We start from the raw sequence: 23,967 nt of genomic DNA, 5'->3' as shown, positions 1-23,967 counted from the left end.
GCCCCCAGCCTGCAGGGTCCTTTCCTTCTACCGCCCCACTGGCTCCTCCCCGCTCACCTTCATGCCGGCATCCCGGCAGCATGGCTGCTGTGCCCCCAGAGCGCCCGCCACGCCCTCCGCCCGGCTGAGTTTGCTCCGAAGCTCATCCCTCTCCTCCTCCAGGGCCCGCACCCGTTTGCGGTACTGGTCCTTCTCGACCAGGCTCTGGGAGTACTGCAGCTGCACCTGGTCTCGGCTCTGGATGGCCTGCAGGGGGGAGAACCAGATCCCACGCCCAGAAGGAGCCACTGTGACTATAAGGAAGGCCATAGAACCCATCCCTGAATCATTCCCGGACAGAGGTGAGGCATAGGAGGACGCAAGGGGGCACATGCCCCCAAATGCCATGGGTGGGAGGGGCAAAGGGCCAGCCAGCAAGGCCTGAGCCTCTGGTTGGCCCAGGGGACTGGTATGGGGAGGGGTGTTGGAATCCCCCTCCCCGCACTCTCACTGGCAGCGGCAGGGGAAGTGGAGTAACGTGGCCCCAGCTTGCTCTGCTCTCCTGGCACACCGCTCGGGGGAGAGTGGGACTGCCCCCACATGAACCTGAAGGAAGCGGCCTGGCACAGCTGGGGGAGCAGAGAGAGCTGGGCCCGCATTGCTCTGCTTTGCCACTGAGGCCAGTGAGTGCAGGGGGGACCAGACCCCCAGCCCTAGTAGTCCCCCAGACCACATCGACTGAGGGAAGAGGGAGGGAGAGGGTGGAGTAGGGTGGCCAGGGAGAGGTGGGGGGCCTGGGCAGAGAGGGGTTGTTCTGGCCCTTCCCTGGGCTGAGAGGGGATGTCACGTGGCAGGTGGCCTCCTCTTACCAGTCGCCCTGTTCCTGGAGCAGATCTTGTGGAACAGCCACCCGTGCTGATGGAGGAATTACCAGGGGGAGAGAGCAGTAAGGATGGGGGGGAGGAGGTGACTAAAGGCATCAGGCACACAGAGTTAGCTCCCTGATCTGGGAGGGGTCAGGCGTGGTTATTCAGCCTCTCTCCTACAGGGACAGGGACTCTGGATGGGAGGACCATTCACCTGATCCCTCTCCTTCTCAATCTCCTCCAGCTGACACAGCACCGTGTTCATCCGGTGTTTGTACAGATCACAATCTTTCTGCAGAGTCCGGTGCTTCAGCTGCAGGTCCTCCACCTCCTGCAGGTACTGGGACAGGAATCAGCGTCACACGCCTTCCAGTGGCAAATATCCCTGCCTCAGAGGGCGCCGCTGTGCCGAGGGAAGGGGAAATACCTTGTCCCTTAGCTCCTCAGCCCACTGTAGCTCATTCTGAACAGAGTGCAGCTTCTGGCACAGATCCTGCCGTTCATCCTGGGCTTCCTTCCAGTCGTGCTCCAGAATGTCCAGGAGGATCCGCTGGGAGCCGGGCGCCTGGGCCTCACTCGCTGCCTAGGAGACGGGAGAGCAGAGTAGCCTCACCAGAGGTGCCAAGGGATGCTCCCAATGTGGGGCAGACCTCAGATCCTCTGCTTAGGGGACTGGCAGATGCGTGTTGTTCTGGTCGCCTTTCTTACGGCAGCACCCAGGCCCTCGTGTGCTAAGTGCTGCTCTGAAGAGTTCGTGCTCCAGACAGGCCAGGCAGACAAAGGAAGGATTGTGGTGGAAAACTGAGCCACAGGGAGATCAGGTGACTTACCCACAGTCACACCCAGAATCAGTGGCAGAGCCAGGACAGGTGGCCAGATCTCCTCAGTCCCAGCCCAGTGCCTTAACAATAAGCCTTCCCCACAGCACTTAGTGCAAGAGCACCAAAAGGTCCCTAAAAGTGGGGGGCTCCCCACTGGCACCTGAACTGTGGCCCCGATCCTTCTCCTGAGGTCCTCCCTTCACTCTACCCCTTCACTCCTGAGGCCCTGCCCTCATACCACCCATTCCCTGGAGGCCCTGTCCTCACCCTTCCTAATGCTCCCACACCACCTCTTCCCCCCATCCCACCCACCACTTGGTCCTCTCCTCCCCCTCCGTCACTTGCCCTTATGGCTGGTAAAAAGGGGGGAGTATGACCCCCATGGCCACCCTTGACCAGGTGCCCCTGACTTAACATAAAGGTCCTGTTACCCCACCTCAGATATGAATTTGCAAACCTGGACTGCTGTGGATCCTCCAAGCACCAAGCCAGAGACAGGGACTAAGAGAATCTGAGTGTTCAGTTTTAGACAGGGACCTTGTCGCTGTTCGGAATTCACCAGGGGTTTAGTTTGCTACCCCAGCTTGCCCTAGGGTGTTGGTCCTTTGACTCCATTGTAATTGGGGCAGTTATTCCATCATGCTGGCAGCACGGTTCCCTTTCTATTTGCCTTCTCTGGCGATAGCTCCTGCTCATTGTTAGACTCCATAAATACATCTGGGCTGTGTCTAGACTGGCATGATTTTCCAGAAATGCTTTTAACGGAAAAGTTTTCCGTTAAAAGCATTTTCGGAACAGAGCGTCTAGATTGGCATGGACGCTTTTCCGCAAAAGCACTTTTTGCGGAAAAGCGTCCGTGCCAATCTAGACGCGCTTTTCCGCAAAAAAGCCCTGATCGCCATTTTTGCGATTGGGGCTTTTTTTGCAGAAAACAAATCTCAGCTGTCTACACTGGCCCAAAAGGACTTTTTCCTGAACGGGAGCAGCATAGTATTTCCGCAAGAACACTCACAATCTTACATGAGATCGTCAGTGCTTTTGCGGAAATTCAAGGGGCCAATGTAGACAGCTGGCAAGTTCTTCCAGAAAAGTGGCTGATTTTCCGGAAAAACTGGCCCGTCTAGACACAGCCCTGGGCTTTCTGTCTGTTTCCCTCACCACAGAAACAGCTATATTGAAAACTGTCTCCGGTGGGACGGCGCAGAGTCTAGACTGACTGCCTGCAGCACTGCCCCGTCCCAGGGAGGGATGCAGGAGGACAGCTTTGATGGGCGCAAACACCGGAACGAAGGGCAAAGCTGGTGACAAGCAGAACCTAACGCCCACCTCTCTACTGCAGAGATCCATCCTGCTGCATGGCGGGGCTGACTGGTCAGAGGATACTACAGGGAGCACCCACGCAGAGACCAGCCTTGGAGAGGGAGCTGAGTGACTGAGGAAGGATTTAAAGGAGCAGGTGACTGCAGGCCTGCCAATGTGGGAGGCACAGGGGGCAGTTGCCCTGGGGCGCAGTGATTCAAAGAGGCCCCCGAGCTTCCAGTCGCTGTCATTGCTACTGCACCAGTGGCCGGAGCTCTGGGCCCTTTAAATTGCTGCAGGAGCACCACGCGGCATGCTCCACACAGTTCTGAGGGCTGGCTGCTCTTGGCCCCACCCCTTCCAGGGGCATGGAGCTGGGTCCCCTCACATACCTTGCCCAGGGGCCTGCAGAACCGGTTGGCCCCCCTGGGTGGCTGCATGTCACCTTGGAGGAGAGAGGCTGCTCCAGGCACACAGGGTGGTGACTGGCAAGCAGCAGAGGGGGAAAGGAGATGTAGAGACCCGGAGCAGAGCTGTCAGGGTACATCTAGACTACAGGCTTTTGTCGACAGAGGCTTTGTCGACAGATACTGTCGACAAAGCTTCTGTCGACAAAGAGCTTCTAGACTACATCCAGTTCTGTTGACAAAGCAAGATGCTTTATCGACATGACAGTGTAGACGCAAAGGACAGTGTAGATGTAATAACGCCTTCTGTCGACAGAACTCTGTCGACAAAAGGCGTTATTCCTCGTAAAATGAGGTTTACCGCCGTCGACAAAACTGCCAAGTTCTGTCGACATTATGTCAACAGAACATGGTGGTAGTGTAGACGCAGGCATAGTTTTGTCGACAAAACCCTGTAGTCTAGACACACCCTCAGAGTGTAGGTGCAAGGGGCTCAGACTATGTCCTCCCTCGCTCCTCCCATGAAGTGTCTGCCCAGTAGGCCTTTTCATCCCTCCCCATCCTCCTTCCTTTCACTCCACCCCCTCAGTCCCTCCCCATATGCATCACTCATTCACCCAGGTTTGCGCATTGCCAGCACTTTCTCTCTGTCATTGGCTCCTGCTTAGCAACATGACCCAACAGGGGGCTCAGCAATGCCTCTAGTTTCATCCATCTCTCTCATGCCAGGCTGCTTCCCTCTTAGGGTGAGACCACGTTAGGGATGTCCCCTCACAGGCCAGAGCTCTCAACCCCTCTTGTGGTCCAGCCATGGAGGAGTGAGGGACACCCCCGTTGTCTCTCCCTTGCCCTGGGGGTACCTGCAGCATGCTCTGCAGCTCCTGGAGGGAGGCCGTCAGCCTGTGGTTCTCAGCCTGCAGCTCAGATACTGTGTCAGGCTGAGCCCGTTCCTCTGCCTCTCGCCGGGGCCCGGTGGCTGCCTGTTTCCTCAACAGCTTGCACTCCTCCTCCAGGCTGCCAACCTTACATTTCAGCTGATCCACCTGGCACAGGGAGAACAAAGACAGCCTCATGCCCATCGGCTCTCTGCCTTAGGTGCCAAAGCAGGAGGCTGGCACACAGGGAGGGGGCTTGGGAGTAATGAGAGCAAGGCCTGAAGCAGCCCTGCAGGAAGAGTTTTGTATAACTACTGCAGGGCTAGGGGCTCCCTTCTGGCTTAGTTCTCATGCAAAAGGCATTTGGTGGGTGTGACAAAGGAGGCTCCATCTGTACCAAACCATGAGCCCCAGTTTGTTGAGTGATTGCTCCCTTTGTATTGCCACCTCCACTACGCATTAGCACATCCGTTGGCAGTAGGTGCTTGGCACCTAGCAGAAAGATTCCCTGAAGCTCAAACAGAGCAATCTCGTCCCAGCACTCACTCTCTCTCACGCACCCGCCAGCCCCGGAGGCAATGACCTCTCGGCATGGAGAAAGAGGTGGAATTTCCCAGCGACATCACAGGGCTGGAGAGCGGCAGTTTCTCCTCCTGGCCCAAAGAGACCAGAAACTGTATTTCAGAAAGGGGGTTCTCTGCACCAGGGCCCGTCTATCACCAGAAGACACGTTACAGAGGCAGGCAGGGCTGACTGGTTACAGGATAATAAGGAAACCCAGGACACACCCACAGGGTGAGATCAGAGTCACCTGGCTCTGTTCTGAGCTATTTGCTGTTTTCCAAAACTCTGTAACTCTTGAGCATACTTTGTTAAGAGTCAAGTTTCTGAAGCCTTGTCTTCCAGCCTCTCTTTTGTCATCTCTGAGGGAGTCAGTCAAGGAACCTTTCACAGCCAGGTGACTCTTGGGAGATGCATCTAAGCCATAGAGGGCTCGAGAGGGTGAGGATTTAGTTTTGGGGTCTCAGCAGCTGGACTGCAGGACCTGCTGCCCAGGAAAGGTGTCGGGCCTGGGCTCTGTACCCAGGAGCATGCCAGATGGGGGCATGTCTACACTACAGGAGAAGATCTTTGCTTGGCCCAGTCCATTGACTCGTGCTTGCTGGGCTCAAGTGGTGGGGCTACAAAACTGCAGTGCTCACATTCAGGCGCGGGTTGGAAACTGGGCTCTGAGAACACAAGAGGTGGGGAAGATCCCAGGGCCCGGGTTCCAGCCTAAGGCCGAGCATCTGCACTGCAACTGTATAGCCTGGCAACGTCAGCCCAAGTTAGCGGACCCGGGCTGTTTTATTGCAGTGTAGACATACCCTACGAGACCCAGAGCTAAGAACAGCGACTGGCCACTACCCAGACCCAGGGAGGTTAGCAGCACATGGGAGCCAGTGGTTGGGTCCACTCATCACAGCCTCGTGTCCATCCAGAAAAGGGGGCCGGGGCCAGACTGCACCAGTGGAGCTCACCCTCCTCTATGAGGGTATGTCTACACTACCACCCTACTTCGAACTAGGGTGGTTAATGTAGGCATTCGAAGTTGCAAATGAAGCCCGGGATTTAAATATCCCAGGCTTCATTTGCATCTTGCCGGGCGCCGCCATTTTTAAATCCCCGTTAGTGCGGACTCCATGCCCGCGGCTCTGTGTGTATGCCCCGTGGAACGAGGTGTACCAGTAGTTCGAATTAGAAAGCCTAATGCTGCGTGTAGCCTCGGGCACGGAGTCCGCACTAACGGGGATTTAAAAATGGCGGCGCCCGGCAAGATGCAAATGAAGCCCGGGATATTTAAATCCCGGGCTTCATTTGCAACTTCGAATGCCTACATTAACCACCCTAGTTCGAACTAGGGTGGCAGTGTAGACATACCCTGAGTGTCCATAGGACAGCACTCACAAAGAGTTCAGCTGCCTGTGCTCAGAAGAGGCCTAGGATTGCTACAGCAGAGAGGGAGGGACATGGGCAAGAGAGGTGCGGGCAGAGCCGTCCCATCCATAGGACAGTTTGGGACGGCTGCCCTATGCTTTGGGGAGCCCTGCAAGGCCTGGGGTATTACTGGGGGGGGGGGGGGATGGCACCAGCAGCAGGGTTTGGGCCCACCCCTGCACTCACCAGCGGTGGTAGGAGCCACGGAAAGTGGAGTGACCCAGCCCCAGCCTGCTCTGCTCTGCTCCGTCCCTCCATCTCCCAGCTGGGTTGCTCCGTTTCACTGCAACAGCAGCAGGAAGCCGAGTGACCCAGGGCCGGCCCTCTCTGCCCCCCTGAGTGACTGGGCTGGGAGCTGGGTTCAGGGGAAGGTAGCGGGCGGGGGCCAGGACACTTTGCTTCCCACCGCTGCGGTGAGTGGGGGGGGTGCCCACGATGCCAGTGCCAGACCCCGCGCCCCAGTAATCCCTCAGGTCTTGGAGGGAGTCGTGCAACGAGGGCAGGAGGGGGTGGAGCAGGGAGCAGGAAGTGGGGCCGGACAAGTGGTGGGGCTTGGGGAAGCGGTGGAGTGGAGGCGGAGCAAGGGCAGGAAGAGTCGGGGTGGGGCTGGGGCAGAGCCGGGGGGGCGGGGGGGTCCCAGGAACTTGCTGGGTGTAGGGATTCCAGGGCTGAAAGAGCAGAGCGTGAACAAGGCTGGAGTGACTTGAGGGCCATTGGCAGAGCTGTGCCTGGGGGCTCAGTGCTAGTGGCCGCACCGTGGGGAGGGGCAAAGGCAGGGCTCGTGTGGGAGCCCAAGGAAGGGGCAGTAGCAAGGAGAGGGTTGTAAATAGGAGCCTGCACCTGGAATTAGCTTATCTCAGCCAGAGGAAGAGGGTGCGTAACTACTGGTGGTGAAAGTGTAATAACCAGGGCACAGTGTCATGCATAGCTTCTCCCTTGCGTCACCTGAGGGGAGAGGAGGTGTGGAGCGGGCTCTGCGCCCAGCGCCTCAGGAACAGCACCCGGTGCTAGGCTCTCCAGACCAGTGTTTCTCAACCCGTGGTATCTGTGCCCTGAGGGGTCCCCGAGAGAAGTCTGGGGGCGGGGGAGATGTCAACACCACTGAAATGTGAAGAAAACTGAATTTTTGTTTTAAATTTTACAGTGCTTTATTCTTTTTGTACTTTTTACACCCAAAAATTTCATCGCCCGCCCACGATTAAGTTGTTTAAACAAATGTGTTGCCATGGCAGAAAAAAATGGTGTGTCTGAAAACTGTAGGTACTGGGGGTACTTCTTTTTTAAGGGGTACTTTATCAAAAAAAAAGGTTGAGAAACACTGCTCCAGAGCACCCAGTGCACAGCCAGGCAGAGGCTAGTGCACACACAGCAAGACACACACGCTCCACCTCCAGAGGGCCGGCTGTGGGCATTAGTCAAGGAGAGAGAAGAAATGTAATGCCAGCCCACGCAATGCAACACACAGTGCACCAGTAGCACACAGAGAGCACACTGAACACACACACACAGAGCAATGTGCAGTACACCCGTACACACACAGAACACCAGAACACACACAAGCACACACACAGAGAACACAGTACACACACACACACACAGCTGACAGAGCAATATACAACACACTAAAAAACAGCATCACATACTAATGTACACCTGAACACAGGCGTTTTCAGTGAAACACTGATACCCCAAAGACCGATGAATACACAACCTGAGCCACTCGCACACATACACCCATCACACACACACATACACATGCTGCCTGCGATACCAACCCAGCACAGACACACTTACCTTTCCACGCCTCCTCGCCCATCACACCTCAGTCTCTAAACCACGGCCTAACCCATGCCCACGCGCTCACCCGCTCGGTGCCAGGCACCTGCTCTCCCGCCCCGCCGTACCGCCAGCTGCAGGTCCCGGCTGCGCAGCACGGCCAGGTTCTTCTCCTCGCACTGCTGTGCATAGCGCATGGCCAGCATGTAGTTCTCGTCCTTCAGCCGCAGCAGCTCCAGACTGTGGGAGTCCCACTCCTCCCGCAGCCTCTGGCATCGCTCCTGCACCTTCAGCAGCTCCTGCATCTGCTGCTCCAGCCGGCTCTGCTCCTCTTCCAGGGCTTGGTTCTTCACCTTTAACTGGTGCTCCCTGGCCAGGTGCTCTTTCCTTTGCGCCCTCCCCTTCTTCACCTCCAGCATCAGGAACTGGGTCAGACCTTCGGGCCCCTCCTCATCTGGCAGAGAGAACGGCAATCAGCCGCTGGGTGCTGAGCCCCCGCCTTGCAGCCAGGACACAGACCTGTCAGTCGCTGTGCCCACCAACCCAGATTCAGGGTGCCGGAGCTCCTGGAACACGCAGGCCTCCTCCCAAGCCAGGATACAGGGGGCCTGGTTCTTCACACAGGCAGGGCTGTCCCTGAGCTGGGCTCAGGGGGGCCTGGGTTACTCACACAGAGCTTTCTCTAGGCCACCGTGCAACTGGGGAGGGAGAAGGGGGCTATGTCCCTACCCAGGATCATAGAGCAGCGCTGCACTGGCACCTTCCCGGTCAGCCGAGTGAAGTGCTCGGGGTAATAAAACTCCAGGGATTCTAGGAAGGCTTCATAGCCTCGCTTCCCTCGGCACCGAAGGATGTCCATCAGGTGTCCTGAAAGAGACAGAGCAGCATAGGAGCAAGGCAGTGCTAAACCCATGAGCACCTCATGCAATGGCTTCACTGTGGAGGAACAAATTCACCAATTCCCCCCCCTTCTGAGATCAGGACGCTAAGGACAAGGGCGAGATCGCCGACGGAGAGGAGAGGGGGGTTGCTGTAGGGAGTGGGGAGGAAGTGCTGATGGGGGGGTCGCTGGAGGGAACTGGGCAGGAGGGGGGGTTGTGGAGGGAACAGGAACAGGACGGGAGGGCTGGCTGTAGGGGGTCACTGTAGGGGTCGGGATGGGATCGCTGGCTGTGGGGAAAGTAGCTGGAGGGAAGGGGATGGAAGTGGCCGCTTTATGGGGGCTGTTGGAGGGAATGGAGCAGGAGCACTGGCTGTGGGAGGTTAACTGTAGAGCACCAGGTGGGAGCGCCGGCTGTAGGGGTGGGAGTGCCGGCTGTAGGGGTGGGAGCGCCGGCTGTAGGGGTGGGAGTGCCGGCTGTAGGGGTGGGAGCTCCAGCTGAGGTGGGATAGTCACTGTAAGGAATGAGGAGGAAGAGGAACGCTGAGGGTGGGTCTCTCCCAAGTGGGGCCTGCCCTGGACCAAGGAGGGTACCACATCCACTGCGGCACCCTAGTGTCTCGCACCTGTGCGGTTGCTCTTGCACGGGAACCTGCATGAGCTCAGCACCTCCTCCTCGTCCTGTTCGTCTATCACACGGCACTGGCGCAGGTAGGGCGTCAGCTTCGCTGGGTTCAAGGAGCGGGTCAGCTGGTGACGCACACTCTCAATCTTCTCCCACAGCACTTCCTCCTCCTCCTCCTCCTCTGTGGGGCTGTCAGCCTGTCCAGGTGCATCCTCTGGGCCTGGGAAGGGGGAGGGAGGACTTGTGTGGTGACAGTGGGGAGTCACAGACATGGAGCTGGGCAAGTGGTCAACTCTCCAGGCCCAAATGGCGGATCAATCATTGTAAAAACCAGAATGCTAAGGGGGCATCCAAAAAGGAGGGTGAAAGAGAAGTGTCTCCTCACATCCACAGAGGCCCTCACAGAATCATAGAACTGGAAGGGACCTTGAGAGATCATCAAGTCCAGCCCCCTGAGGACCAAGCCCTGTCTAGCTCTTCCCTGAGAAATGCCTGTCTAACCTGTTCTTTAAATATCTCCAGATTCCACAACCAGCCTAGGCAATTTATTCCAGTGTTTAACCACCCTGACTAGGGATGTTACATTTTGAGTAATTGACTAATTGAATATTCAATATTTTGCATTGACTATTCGATTAGTCGATAGGACTCCTGGGCTGTTGCTACACTTCAAAGGAGAAAGCGCCTCATGGAGCCCAGGATCAGCTGGGTATTTCCCCACTGACTCAGGGCTCCATGCAGCACTGCCACTTTGAAACATCTCAGGGAGCCCAGCGTAAGGCTCCACATGGCGTTTCAAAGTGGCAGCACCACACGGAGCCCGGGGTCAGCGGGGGAGTCCCCAGCTGATCCTGGGTTCCAGGCGGTGCTGCTGTTTTGAAGTACCCCCTTCTCTTCTCCCCCCCCCCTGCTGACTCATTCTGATAGAGGCAGCAAGGGGGAAGTGACTAGTCGGCTAGCCTGTTGACTATCCGATAAGCATATCTAATACGTTTTTTTCCAATGTCCAACCTAAACCTCCTTTGCTGCAATTTAAGCCCATTGCTTCTCCCTCCTCCTTGTCACACCCTTTTAGGGTATGTCTACACTACCACCCTAGTTCGAACTAGGTTGGTAATGTAGGCAACCGGAGTTGCAAATGAAGCCCGGGATTTGAATTTCCCGGGCTTCATTTGTATCTCGCCAGGTGCCGCCATTTTTAAATGTCCGCTAGTGCGGACTCCGTGCCGCGCGGAGTTTCCCTGGTGTTGGCTGGAGAGGGATGGCACGAGACAAATGGCTTGGTCACTGTCTTCGGTCCATCCCCTCCAAGGTCCCTAGGGTTGGCCGCTGTTGGCAGACAGGCTACTGGGCTAGATGGACCTTTGGTCTGACCCAGGACGGCCATTCTAAGCTCAGGGCTCAGGGTCGGGGGTCTCAGTGGACCCCCTTGATTTTCATGCACACCTGCTCCTGAGTGGCCAGGCTGGCAGCTATCCTGCCCTAGCCGGCCACCTTCCTGTGCCTAGTGCGGAGGTCGTGGACGAGGTCCACGATGTCCGCACTAGACCAGGCGGGTGCCCGCCTCTTGCGGTCCCGGGCAAGCTCCTGGGAGCTGCCAGCCTGGTCCCGGGAAGAGGGGGAGGGCTGGGGGGCATCGGGTGGGTGGCTCGAGCTGTGCCAGGTGCAGGGTCTGCTAGCTGGGTGCTGGCAGGCTTGCACCTGGCACGGGCACCGTAGCTAGCCCATGCCCCTTTAAGGGGTCCGGGGCCGGGAGGGGGGCAATAGAGTTTCCCTGGTGTTGGCCAGAGTGGCCACCAGGGAAAGCTGGGGAGGGCTAGCCTCCCACTAGTTCGAATTAAGGGGCTACACAACCCCTTAATTCAAACTAGTAAGTTCGAACTAGGCTTAATCCTCGTACAATGAGGTTTACCTAGTTCGAACTAAGCGCTCCGTTAGTTCGAATTAACTTTGTAGTGTAGACATACCCTATGGGTGGTCGTTGAAGGTAGGGCTAGGGACTTGCCCACCCCTAACCCCGTCCCTTCTGCTGAGGCCCCAACCTCCACGGGAGCCAAGCTGCTTCTCCGCGCACCCACCCCCACCATGGAGAGGGGAGGAGGGTGAGCACATGTGCACCCCAGTCTCCCTGGCCAAGACTACTGGGGAGGGCAGGTGCTGGGGGCAGCAAGACACCGCCCCCAGCATGCCTACAGTAGGTGTTGTGGGAGTGGAGTGTGGGCAGGGCCAGGCTGTTGGTTTGGGAAGGCAAAGTTTCCCCGGCCTATTATACCGGACACCCATGCAATACTCCAGTTGAGGCCTAATCAGCACAGAGTTGAGCAGAACTGCATCTTGTGTCTTGCTCACAACACTCCTGTTCCTGCATTGTCCTCAGGACAATCCTCCACTCAAGGAAAGCTCTGTCCACAGCCCCCAGAGTGAGAATGGGATTGTCATTTGCTAAACTGGGGTCTAAACTATACTGATCTGCACAGCAAGGGTGTCAGCTGGAGAGTTGAATAGGAGCTAATCCAGCAAGGGCCTGTTGCCCTTGGGGGAATTAGAACTCGAGGTGCCTGCAGTACCCCTATAAGCTAGAAGGTCTTGGGGAGATATATTGGGGCAACTAATGTTCTTTTCTGCAGCTGACAGAACTATGCAAAAGGGGTATTAATAGCAGCCCTGAAGGGGGTGCCAGCCCCTAAACTAGTCCACAGAGCTGGCACTGGCCATACGCAGGCCAAGCAATTGCTTAGAGCCCCTGTTCAATTTTTATGATAAGAACTTGCCTACTTTAGCATTGTGTGAAGGGAACCCACAATGTTCCCCAGTGGGCAAACCCTGACACTGCTGGGTTGAACTCTGCTCCCTGGAAACTGATTTGAATTTGAATTACCCAGACAGTAAGGAAATCCGAGGAGGGGGAAGCAATCCACAACCAGTTTCTTGACAGGCAGTCACAGCAGAAAGACCAAGGCCTGACTGGTTCTGAGGTTGAATTTCCCTCCCCTGCCACCAAGACCCCCCCCCCCTCCAGGTAAGGCTGAACTGAACTGCGGGGAGAGGGCAACACAGTGTCTAGAAGTCTTGTCAAGTAAGAGTGAACATGGAAACTAAATTTCCTTCTCCCATCCCTGTCTCCTCCCAACACACACTCACAGCAGCAGACCCGGAGGGAGGAGGGATTTCCCCACAGCAGAAGGGGGACCCCACTGGACAGCTATGTGTAGGCAGGATGAACAAACATAAATAGGCCAAAGTAAACTGTGCAGCAGAAAGTGCAACTTCCGTCCACAGGCAGGGACAAGGTGCCTGCAGGGCAGGGCTGCGGTGTCTTAGGAAAACTCCATGAATCACAGAAAGCAGCCAGGCAAAAGAATCACTGAATCATTTCGTGCACTCCCACCCTTGCCAAGGCAAGTTTGTCCTGGCACGAGTCCATTTGCTAGCAGTTTATGCAGTCTGCCTTTAAAAGTCCTAACTTATAAAGATTTCACACACTCTTCTCCTGCTCGCACACACACAAACACACACACACACCCTAACATCTCCCTTCGCCGCCGGACACTAGCCTATGGCTGGCAGGACTCTTACCTGTCATGCCAAAAGGACACAGTCAGAGCCAACCGCTGGATCAAACTTACACTCGCAAATTCCTTTCAGCCTCCCCTCTCCCTGAGCAGCAAGTCTCCCTGTAACTCAGTAGTCTCACCTTTCCAAGTGCCTGATCCAGGCTGGGAATGGAGGCGGGGTAGGATCTGGGACTCATCCATACGCCAGCTCTGGTTGGCTGACCCTGATTTCTGCCACACCACAAGAATCTGGTCTGGATTGTGTTCCCCCAGGGCAGGTCTCTGATTGCAGGCAGTCCCAGTAGGTGTGTCCCAGGCTCTGAGTCTCTCATTCCCTTGGCCATACAGTGTACAGAGCAGCAAACTCTAAGGGTATGTCTACACTACAAAGTTAATTCAAACTAACAAACGTTAGTTCGAATTAACTTTGATAGGCGCTACACTAGCGCTCCGCTAGTTCGAACTTAATTCGAACTAACGGAGCGCTTAGTTCGAACTAGGTAAACCTCATTGTACGAGGACTAAGCCTAGTTCGAACTTACTAGTTCGAATTAAGGGGTGTGTAGCCCCTTAATTTGAACTAGTGGGAGGCTAGCCCTCCCCAGCTTTCCCTGGTGGCCACTCTGGCCAACACCAGGGAAACTCTATTGCCCCCCTCCCGGCCCTGGACCCCTTAAAGGGGCACGGGCTGGCTACGGTGCCCGTGCCAGGTGCAAGCCTGCCAGCACCCAGCTAGCAGACCCTGCACCTGGCACAGCTCGAGCTAGCCACTCGATGCCCCCCAGCCCTCCCGCTCTTCCCGGGACCAGGCTGGCGGCTCCCGGGAGCTTGCCCAGGACCGCAAGAGGCGGGCACCCGCCTGGTCCAGTGCAGACATCGTGGACCTCGTCCACGACCTCCGCACTAGGCACAGGAAAGCGGCCGTCTAGGGCAGGGGAGCTGCCAGCCTGGCCACCCAGGAGCAGGTGTGCATGAAAATCAAGGTGGTCCACTGAGACCCCCGACCCTGAGCCCTGAGCTTAGAATGGCCGTACTGGGTCAGAGCAAAGGTCGATCTAGCCCAGTAGCCTGTCTGCCGACAGCGGCCAACCCTAGGGACCCTGGAGGGGATGGACCAAAGACAGTGACCAAGCCATTTGTCTCGTGCCATCCCTCTCCAGCCTTCCACAAACTTCGGGCAGGGACACCACTCCTACCCCCTGGCTAATACCACTCCACGGACCCAACCTCCATGAATTGATCTCACTTCTCTTTAAACTCTGTTCTAGTTCTAGCCTTCACAGCCTCCTGCAGCAAGGAGTTCCACAGGTTGACTATTTGCTTTGTGAAGAACAACTTCTGTTATTAGTTTGAAGCCTGCTACCCATTCCTTTCCTTTGGTGTCCTCTAGTCCTTCTATTATGGGAACTAATGAAGAACTATTCTGTATGCACCCTCTCCACCCCACTCATGCTTTTATATACCTCTATCATATCCCCCCTCCATCTCCTCTTTTCTAAGCTGAAAAGTCCCAGTCTCTTTAGCCTCTCTTCATATGGGACCTGTTCCAAACCCCTCATCATTGTAGTTGCCCTCCCCTCTCCCAGCCTCTCTCTTCTCCTCTCCCACCTCCTTTTCCCAGTCTCCCCCAGTTTTGTTCAATAAAGAGAGATTCTATTTTTGAACACAATTGTCCTTTATTTTGTACATCAGAAAGGGGGGCTAGGGAGGGGTAAGTGGAATGAGGTGAGGGAGGAATAGGTTACGAGCCCCCGATGGGTAGGACTGGGCTGGCTCTGCGGGCTTCTGGGGGTGGAACCTCTCCTGCAGCCCCCCAATTGCCCCCTCTCCCCAGATGGCAGCCTGCGGCAAGTGCAGCCGGTCTGATGGCCAAGTGCTGTGATGTGCCCAGTGTGGGTACTCTGGGCAATCCAAGCCAGGACTGCTTTGCAAGCGGGGCACCCCTGAGAACTGTCTGTCCGGGGTGGGGGTCGGGTCCCTTTAAGCACAGCCCTCGGCTAGCCTGAGACAGCAGCTCCACGCTCTAAGTCCTCATCTGATGCCCTGCCGGCACTGCTTCCGGCCATCCTTAACCCCGGTTCAGGGTCCACTCTGTGTGGACTTGCTAGTTCGAATTAGCAAAATGCTAATTCGAACTAGTTTTTAGTTCTAGACGCGTTAGTTCGAATTAGCTTAGTTCGAATTAACTAATTCGAACTAAGTTAGTTCGAATTAGCGCTGTAGTGTAGACGTACCCTAAATGTGCAAACAGTGTCTAGTCCCAGCCTAGCCCCTCTCCAAACTTGACAACGGGAGACAATGCCAATATAAAACAAACATACCTCTCATCCCGGTATAAGGGACCTCAGCCTCTTACCAGACAGCTGCTGGGGCCAAGACTGGGCAGGAAGGAGGCCTGCCCTGGAGTGCCACAAGTGTGAGCCTGTGAGGGGAATTCCAAAGTCCAGAGCTGCACCACTGAAAATAGCTGGCCCCATCCTGCTTGAGCCGGGGGCCTGTTCGCTCAAGTCCCTCAGCCGACAGCCAGTGCCCAGCTGAGGAGAGCCATTGCCTGGGTAATAAAGTCTCAGCTCTCACCTTCCAGCCTCTCTCTGTTCCTTCTCCCTCTCTCTTTCTCTCTGGCTCTCTCTCTCACACACACGCCTGGCAGGAGCAGGCAACAGTGGCGAGGCAGGGCAGAGGCAGATTTCCCTTCCCAGGAATGCAAGAAGGCCTCAGCAAAAACAAGTGCTGACATCCCTCTCCCCTGCCCAGGAATGTGAGCTGTGAACTCCCTTCCGAGAGAAGAATCCAGCCAGGTGGGCGGGAGGGAGCTGGAAGCATGACCCCCCTGCTCAGGGCAGAGACCTTCCAGCGTGCGGCTTCCTTTCCTCCCCAGCCAGGCAGCTGCACACTGACCTGCCCTCCTTTCACAGCACCTCTCCCTGCACTTCACCTGGCCAGCCCCCGCAGCGGATCTCTGGCAGGATGTGGGTTGCTCGGAAGCAGGCCCCCCTACCTCCTGTCCTGGCACACACGTCACTTGACATTCCTATCCAGTCCAGATGCCCAGGCTTTACAGTGGCAAATGCCATGCTGGCAGCTTGCATGCCTTGGCAGAGAAGGAGAGGCCAGGCTAGGCGTCAGGTGCAGCAGCAGCTCTCAGCTCTGGCCAGACCCGGGGGTCGCTGGGAGGCAGAGAGGGGCTGTATTGTACAACTCACTACATGGCATGCTGTGCGTCCCAGCCCAGCAGACAGACTGCATTCAGCCGTGGCGAGGACACTCCCTGCCACTGCCAGAGCTGAAGTGGCCTCAGAAGTCGGGCCCAGCGAGGGAGTGGCTGAGTCCAGGCATCTCTCTGATGCTTCCTAAAGTCAATGAATTACAGCGGGTCAGCAGGTGGTGAGCAAACTGTCTTCTCAGAATCTCAGAATCATTAACCACATCCGGGCAAACACCCCTTGTGGTGGAGAGGCGCTGGCCAGAGGGTGCCTGGGGCCAGAAACTGAAGATGTTGCTCTCAGAGCTGCAGAAAAGCAGCTTTTTGCTTGTCCTGGGGAATCTAACATTTCCTAGCAGCATGTTGGGGGGGCGGGAGGGGATGCACAACATGCCACATAGTGAGTTGTAAAATACAGTCCCCTCTGCCTCCCAGTGACCCCCAGGTCGGGCCAGAGCTGAGAGCTGCTGCTGCACCTGACACCCTGCACTGCTACATAGGGCTTGTCACTGCCTCGAAATAAGGTGCAGGTCGACCTATTATGATTCCTAGGCCAGGTCTTTTACTGCATAGGCTAGCAGGGGAGGACAACAGGGTGTGTGCCTGGGGGCCCTAAGGATGCTATACAAGAAGAGGGCTGGGTTCAGTCCCTCCTAGTGCCTTCCTTATAGGACTAATACTTTTTTTGTGTCTCTCTAGCACCCCTAATGCTCACTGGTTCCCCCCCCACACACACCTCCTTTCCTCTTCCTTTCATTTCACCCCCAAGGGCCTTACAGCTGGCCATGCTGCATGCAGTACAGGACCCAAAGGAGGGTGGCAAAGGCGACTTAAAAGTCACCGTTATATTCCCCTGATCCTGGAGCTATCTAGAGGCCAACTTGGGCCACTGGATAACTTGGAGCAGCCTCAGGGCTGCTTTTCGTCCTTCTATCTGCAACAGCCCCCGGGGCTGTTGTGCCAAGTGGTGCTCTGTGGAGCACAAAATCTGCCATTCATGGGGGGAGATTTGGGGGGTATTGTGTCATAGAATCATAGAATCATAGAATAATAGGACTGGAAGGGACCTCGAGAGGTCATCGAGTCCAGCCCCCCACCCTCAAAGCAGGACCAAGCTCCGTCTACACCATCCCTGACAGATGTCTATCTAACCTGTTCTTAAATAACAGGTGTCCTCCCGCACGGCATACAGTGAAATTGGAGGGCTCAATTTAAAGGTTCAACTGCCCTTGGACAGTTTGCCACACACACCCCTGCCCAGGCATGGAAGAGCCTGGCTGCATCATGTGACTGAGCAGGGCAGGCTCTGAGTCAACAGGAAGCCCACGCAGGGCAGTAGGGCAGCCCCACCCCAAGCCCCTGGAGGCTGAGTGGTTTCCAGCCAAGGATTCCAAGACTTCCTTCTCAGCTGGGGGCGCCTATATAATAGCCCCCCAGGACCCTGGTTAAATCCCCCCTTGCCCTGCCCCCCCTCCATACAGAAGTAAAACTATGCCTAATCTGCCATTCTCCCTCCCACCGCCAACACACCCTTGCACCCGGAGGACCTAGAAGCAAGTGGCATAGTAGGTGGGCTCCCCCAGCCATCGCAAAGGGACTTCCTATCTGGCTGCTACAGCAGCCTCCTGTCCCCTTGCTCTCTTGGAGCAGGTCAAAGGCATGGACTGAGGACCAGTGATCTGGCCCATCAAGGGGAACCCGCCCCTCCACAGAGAGGCAAAATTGGAGAAAAGGGGGGAGCGAACCTTGGCCCCTCCTGCATGAGGTCAGAAGGCCCAGAGGCCGTTCTGGCTGGAATGGGAAAGGAGTGTATGTGCACCCTCTATGAGGTGCCCTGCAAGCAGTAGGTGGTAGAGAAGCCAAAGAAGCTGTAGTGACCTGGATCCTCTCTCAAGGAAGAGGACATGGGGCCTCCTGCAGCATGTAGGCTGGAGCCGCAGCAGTTGGAGATGTTTGACTCTGGTTCTCTGTCTTGGCGAAGGGAGCATTCCTCCCTGTACGCCCCACACAACTCTCCCGCCCCACTTCGCAGGCTGGCTGTGGGAAGAGAGGGCTTAGCCACTAGCAAACAGGCCCTTTCTGTTTGGTGCTGCATTACTTTCAAGGTTGAGCATATCGCAGCTCGAGGATGAGATCAAACGATTGAGTTGCATGCTCTGTTTGTGAGATTTGATTTATCACCCGTGTTCTTCAATATTCTTCTGCTCACTAGCATTCCAGCAATGCGTGGCTCCATGCTGCTAGTCCTGATTTATTCCTGAGGCTATGCAAGCAACACAAAATTTGCTCTGTACCCACCCCAGTTGCTCTGGGTAAAACAAGAGCAACTGCCCCTTTGCTGTGGTTAAAACGAGAAGAGTTAACTTGTTGTCACTGGCTCACTCTCACTCTGTGGGGCCAAACTTCAGTCTTTCCAGAGCCAGGCACCAAGTGGCTACTGCACAGTGAGGTGGGAGAACTTAACCCCCAGTCTCCAGTCGGCATTTAATGCCAGAATCAGTCTGCTGCCTCCAGCCGAAGGAATCAATTCTCCGGTTGCACATGAATGATCAGAAGCAAGTACAAGCTGGCGGCTCTGAACTGAGAATGACTCACGCTGAGACAGTTCTTGCTGCTAGTTACTCTGCTGGAGCCAACCAGAGTCAGCTGCTCTCTCACTCGCTCTCTCTGTTTAATGAAAAGATTTTCTGAGCAAGATGTCACAGACTTCAGGCAGCCATTTACACGGCACTACTTGGACTCCAGACACTACCATTCCCAACTGGCAGGCCTGCTCACCTGCTTCCCATTCCCTCGTGCCTGTGGTCATGACTGCACAGGGCACAAGGGATCAAACCCAAGCTATTTTTCAGGAAAAAAAGTGATTGCATAAACCTTACCCACAAGAAGGACTCTTACCATGGGGCTTATCCCATGCCAGGGCATCATAGTTTTGTGTAGCTGGGACAACAAATGAACAGGTTCATAGCTGTGTAGGTTCCAAGGCCGGAAGGGACCACTGTGATCATCTGATCTGTCCTCCTGCGTAGCATGGGCCACAGAACTTCCCCAGAACAATCCCTATAGCAGAGCTTTCAGAAATGCATCCACTCTTGATTTAGATACTGCCAGTGATGGAGAGTCCACATGACCCTGGGTAAATTAGCCCACTAATTAATTACTCTCACTGTTAAAAACGTACACCTTATTTCCAGCCTGAATTTAGTTTCAGCTTCTGCCCATTGAATCAACTCACGCCTTTCTCTGCCAGACTGAAGAGTGCACTGTCAAACATGTATTCCCCATGTAGTTACTCACTCAGACTACCATCAAGTCACCACTTAGTCCTCTCTCTGTTAAGCTAAATAGACTGAGCTTCTTGAATCTGTCATTACAAGGCATGTTTTTTAATCCTTTAATCATTCTCATAGCTCTTCTTTGAACCCTCCCCAATTATCAACATCCTTCTTGACTTGTAGGTGCAGTGTTCCAGAAGCAGTTGCACAAATGCTAATTACAAAAGGCAAAATCATCTCTTTGTACCTTCTCAAGATTCCCTTTTTCCTGCACCTAAGGGTAGGTTTATACTGCAAGGCTATTTTGGGATACCTCTGGTATCCCAAAATAGCTACTCTGCGTCTACACAAGCCACCCGGTATTTCAAAATATTTTTCAAAATGACATGCACACTATTTCTCCATCCCGGTAAACCTTGTTGCATGAGGAATAAAGGATGGATCGAAATAGCGCTTTATTTTAAAACTTGGCACTGTGTAGATGTGCCAAATTTCAAAATAAGCTATTTAGAAATAAAATCAAAATAAGATACGCAATTTGCGTAGCACAAATTGCATATCTTATTTCGAGTTTAGGGTGCAGTGTAGACACACCCTAAGAATTGCTTTAGCCTGGTGGCCACAGCCCCACACTGGGGGCTCGTGTTCAGCTGATTCTTCACCATGGGCATGTCTACACTGGGGAGTTATTTCAAAACTAGCCAATTAGCCTGTCATAAGACGGGATTTTCAGGTCTCTCCTTCACGTCAGTCATCTCTCCTAAGCCTCCGGTCTTTCGCTCCATCTCTCTCTCTCTCTCTCTTCTGCCTCCTGCCTCTCTCTCTGTCTCTGTCTTTCTTTTCTCCTCCCCCTCCTGCCTCTCACTTGGGGGACCGCGGAGCCCAAACAGCCATTTGGGCGCCGCACTCCCAGTGCTGCATGGGGGGCACGGAGCCCAAACAGTCGCTTGTGCCACTTGCTACCACGCGGCGGCCTGGCTGAGCAGCGCAGAAGTCAGCCGAGCGCTACGGCGGGAGGCAAAGGGGGGCAGTGACGTTCACGGCCAGGGGGTGGGGCCTGGAGCTGCTGTCACGCCGCACGTCACCGCCCCGCACCCCTTCGCCTCCTACCGTGGCGCTTGGATCACTTCTGCGCTGCTCAGCTGGGCCACAGCAGGGGAGCAAGCTGCGCAAGCGGCCGTTTGGGCCCCGCACTCCCCATGCAGCACGGACCGCCCAGAGGGAACAGCCAGCATTTCAGCAACAGCGCCGCCCAGAGGGAACAGCCAGCATTTCAGCAACAGCGCCGCCCAGAGGGAACAGCCAGCATTTCAGCAACAGCGCCGCCCAGAGGGAACAGCCAGCATTTCAGCGTTACAGACTCTCAGACATTGGGCTACTATATATATGATAACCAGGCCAGCATCCACCCTACCAAGCCTCTTATTTCGAAATAATGGGCTTGTTATTTTGAAATAAGAACTCCTGCTTGTGAAGAGGAATAAGCTTATTTCAAACTAGTTATTTTGGGAGTTATTATTTCAAAATAACTTATTTTGAAATAACCTGGTAGTGTAAACATAGCCCATGACTCCCAAATCTTTTTCAGACTCACCCCTTCTCATCTCCACAAAATGTCGCCTACTTTCTTTGTTCCTAAAAGTATATTTAGCCAAATTGTAATGCATATTGTTTACTTGCACAATCAGATTCAGATCACTCTGGATCAGCAACATGTGCTCTTCATTATTTATAATTTCCCAATTTTTGTGTCAGCTACAGATTTTATCAGAGATAGTTTTCTGTTTCTTTCCAGGTCATTGATTAAAATGTAAATAATGAAGGGCCACAAATAGAACCCTGCAGGACCTCATTAGAAACACACCCATTCTCTGATGATTCCTCATTTACAATTACATTCTAAAATCTTTCCATTAGCCAGTTTTTAATCCATTTTATATGTTAATTGTATATTGTTCTAGTTTCTTTAATCATAATGTTATCTGGTACCAAGTGAAAGGCCTTACAAAAATCTACTACATCATCACTATTATTTTACCAATTAAACTTGAATTCTCATCCAAAAAAAGTATCAAGACAGTTTGACCAGATCTGTTTTCCAAAAAACCATGATGTGTGACACTCTATAACAGTCAGTTTCCTAGTGGCATGCGTAGGATCCCTGCCCAGGTGGATGTTGACAACCCATTAATCAACACTGTGACTCAAACAGGCAAGCACCACACAGTGGGGACAACTTGATCCCTGTGATTTGGGGACTGCATAGAGTGACTAAACATCTCATTTTTAAAGGGACAGTCCCACATTTAACCCCTCCTATAAGTGTGCCTATTTTTTCTTAAAAATGGGCACATTGTCCCATAATTTCTACCTACTCATCAGTTTTGGCGAGTCCTGCTGCTGGCAGAATCCCTGCTCACCAGCCACTGCCTGCCCATCAACAGTGAGTGGGAGGGGAGTCCAGTGGCGAGTGATGGAGAGGGTGTGTAAAGCTGGTGGCAGGACAAAACTGTAGCATGCAGGGCCAGCCACTTCCCCTGCTGGCCCATCAGTGTAGCCCCATCGTCAATCAGCCAGCAGGACCCAGCACCGGCTATGCACTGGGAGTTGCAGTGCCAGGTGAATATGGGCAGGCGCCAGGCTGCCGCCGCATACATATCACCTCAGCTGCCTACACGTCAGCCCTTTATGTGCTCCCCTTCTGGCTATCTCCTCCCTGCTTTGCCCCTTCGTCCATGTAGTCCCACCGTTCCTCCATAATCCCCTGGCAGGGCATGTCCTGCTCCCAGCACTGCGTGGAGAACCAGCTCCTGCTCAGAACGCTCAGCTCACCAACAACCATGGCTGGCAGAGTCCTTTCCACACACCCACACTGCCTCTGGCAGGGCTGGCACCAGGGCCACGCACACACCCCCAACAGTCTGCAGAGGGGCACAAGGCTGCTCCATCCCCTAGTCACTCTCTCCCACTGAACCACCTCTCTGGCTGGTTTACTGAGGCCCAGGTTCCCTAGGCCCTGGAGCACAACCACAATGCATTCTTAGGGCTTAACACCTTCCTGCCCACTCTGTAGTGGTTGGGGAGGGGGCGGAGGTGGTTGGGTTATATCATTGGCCAGCAGTAGCCTGGAGGTATTAGTGGCCTTTCGCCACTGTGCAGGCAAGAAGGGACAAGCAAGATGATCTCTGCAAAGACATGGGGCAGGTCTTTCCTTCCTCCCAGCCTGCAGCTCCCCCTCCGTCACTCCCCCTCCCCCCTCACACACACACACAGTGCAGGAAGGCTGCTGCTGGCCATATTCTGGCATGAAACCCTGGCAGAAATCTGAAAGGGGGGCATGTGACCTTGCAGGCTCTCCCTACACATGTTGCTTTGGGAAGATGCCACACCAGGTACCAGGGGCCCAGCCAGCTATGGAGGATGGAAAGCTTCGGGGAGGGAGAGTCGGTCACACACATGCCCAGGCTGAGTCTAGAGTGGCATGATTTTCCGCAAATGTTTTTCCATTAAAAGCATTTGCGGAAAAGAGCGTCTAGATTGTCACGGATGCTTTTCCGCAAAAGTACTTTTTGTGGAAAAGCATCCATGCCAATTTAGACGCAGTTTTGCACAAGAAAGCCCCAATCGCCTTTTTCCCCATCGGGGCTTTTTTGCGCAAAACAGTTTTTATCTGTCTACATTGGCCCTCTTGCGCAAAAGCATTTGCACAAGAGGGCTTATCCCTGAGCAGGAGCATCATAGTATTTGCGCAAGAACACTGACAATCTTACATTAGATCGTCAGTGTTCTTGTGCAAATTCAAGCGGCCAGTGTAGACAGCTGGCAATTTTTTCCGCAACAAGAGCTTTTGCGGAAAAACTTGCCAGTCTAGACACAGCCCCAGTGTGAGAGCAGTGTATGGAAGAGTGTGTGTCACCTCTCCGAATCTAAGCCCTAAAGCCTTAAAGATAAGAAGGTAAATAAAATGAATATAACTACACAGTATTTCTTTCTAATGGAAACTCACTCAACTTGATGTCAATTTGAGTGTTTGTACTTCACAGTTCTGATTGACTGCCATTGAACTTACTTGACTACAAGTAATTTTACCAGGTGTCCCATATTCAGCATAGGGAAATATGGCCAGACTAGTGTGATCACTGTGACTCAGCAAAGAGCACCGAGATATACCTGGGCTAATGTCTGCCAGGCACGTGGGCCAATGGTATAAAATAAAGGGCAGCTGCAGTGGGTGGGGACTTGTAATGGAAACAACAAAATGCCAAGGAAATAAAGATCATCTAAAGAGACTGATCCAGACTTCAGGAAGGAAGGCTGAGCATTAAGGACTGTAACACATAGTGAGGTGAGAACAGAGTTTGAATTGAATCCTGTTTAGTTTATAGAACAAGGGTGAGGAACCTTTTTTGAGTCAGGGGCCACTGACCCACA

At 54.4% G+C, this 23,967-nt stretch overlaps 1 protein-coding gene across 10 annotated transcripts in view; it reads right to left on the bottom strand.

Annotated features, from left to right (window-relative positions):
- CARD10 (caspase recruitment domain family member 10) overlaps positions 1-16,234 on the bottom strand; it is a 34,011-nt gene extending 17,777 nt beyond the window's left edge. Inside the window, exons 1-10 of one of the 10 annotated variants that reach the window (XM_075937406.1) lie at positions 15,637-15,775; positions 15,381-15,481; positions 13,200-13,394; positions 9,507-9,725; positions 8,730-8,867; positions 8,129-8,454; positions 4,233-4,415; positions 1,273-1,428; positions 1,060-1,185; positions 58-246 (exon numbers count right to left, since the gene is read on the bottom strand). In XM_075937406.1, coding sequence (XP_075793521.1) covers positions 58-246; positions 1,060-1,185; positions 1,273-1,428; positions 4,233-4,415; positions 8,129-8,454; positions 8,730-8,867; positions 9,507-9,725; positions 13,200-13,394; positions 15,381-15,387 — 1,539 coding nt within the window. In that variant the 5' untranslated portion in view covers positions 15,388-15,481; positions 15,637-15,775. Of the gene's footprint in view, positions 1-57; positions 247-1,059; positions 1,186-1,272; positions 1,429-4,232; positions 4,416-8,128; positions 8,455-8,729; positions 8,868-9,506; positions 9,726-13,081; positions 13,443-15,380; positions 15,967-16,057 lie in introns of those variants that run through there. The other 9 variants (XM_075937437.1, XM_075937459.1, XM_075937400.1 and 6 more) reach the window with 9 other exon arrangements.
- Positions 16,235-23,967: the final 7,733 nt, after the last annotated feature.

Source organism: Pelodiscus sinensis, chromosome 1 (assembly GCF_049634645.1).
Source record: "Pelodiscus sinensis isolate JC-2024 chromosome 1, ASM4963464v1, whole genome shotgun sequence".
NCBI classification, from domain to species: domain Eukaryota; kingdom Metazoa; phylum Chordata; order Testudines; family Trionychidae; genus Pelodiscus; species Pelodiscus sinensis.
This window is presented reverse-complemented; position numbering and strand designations above follow the sequence as displayed.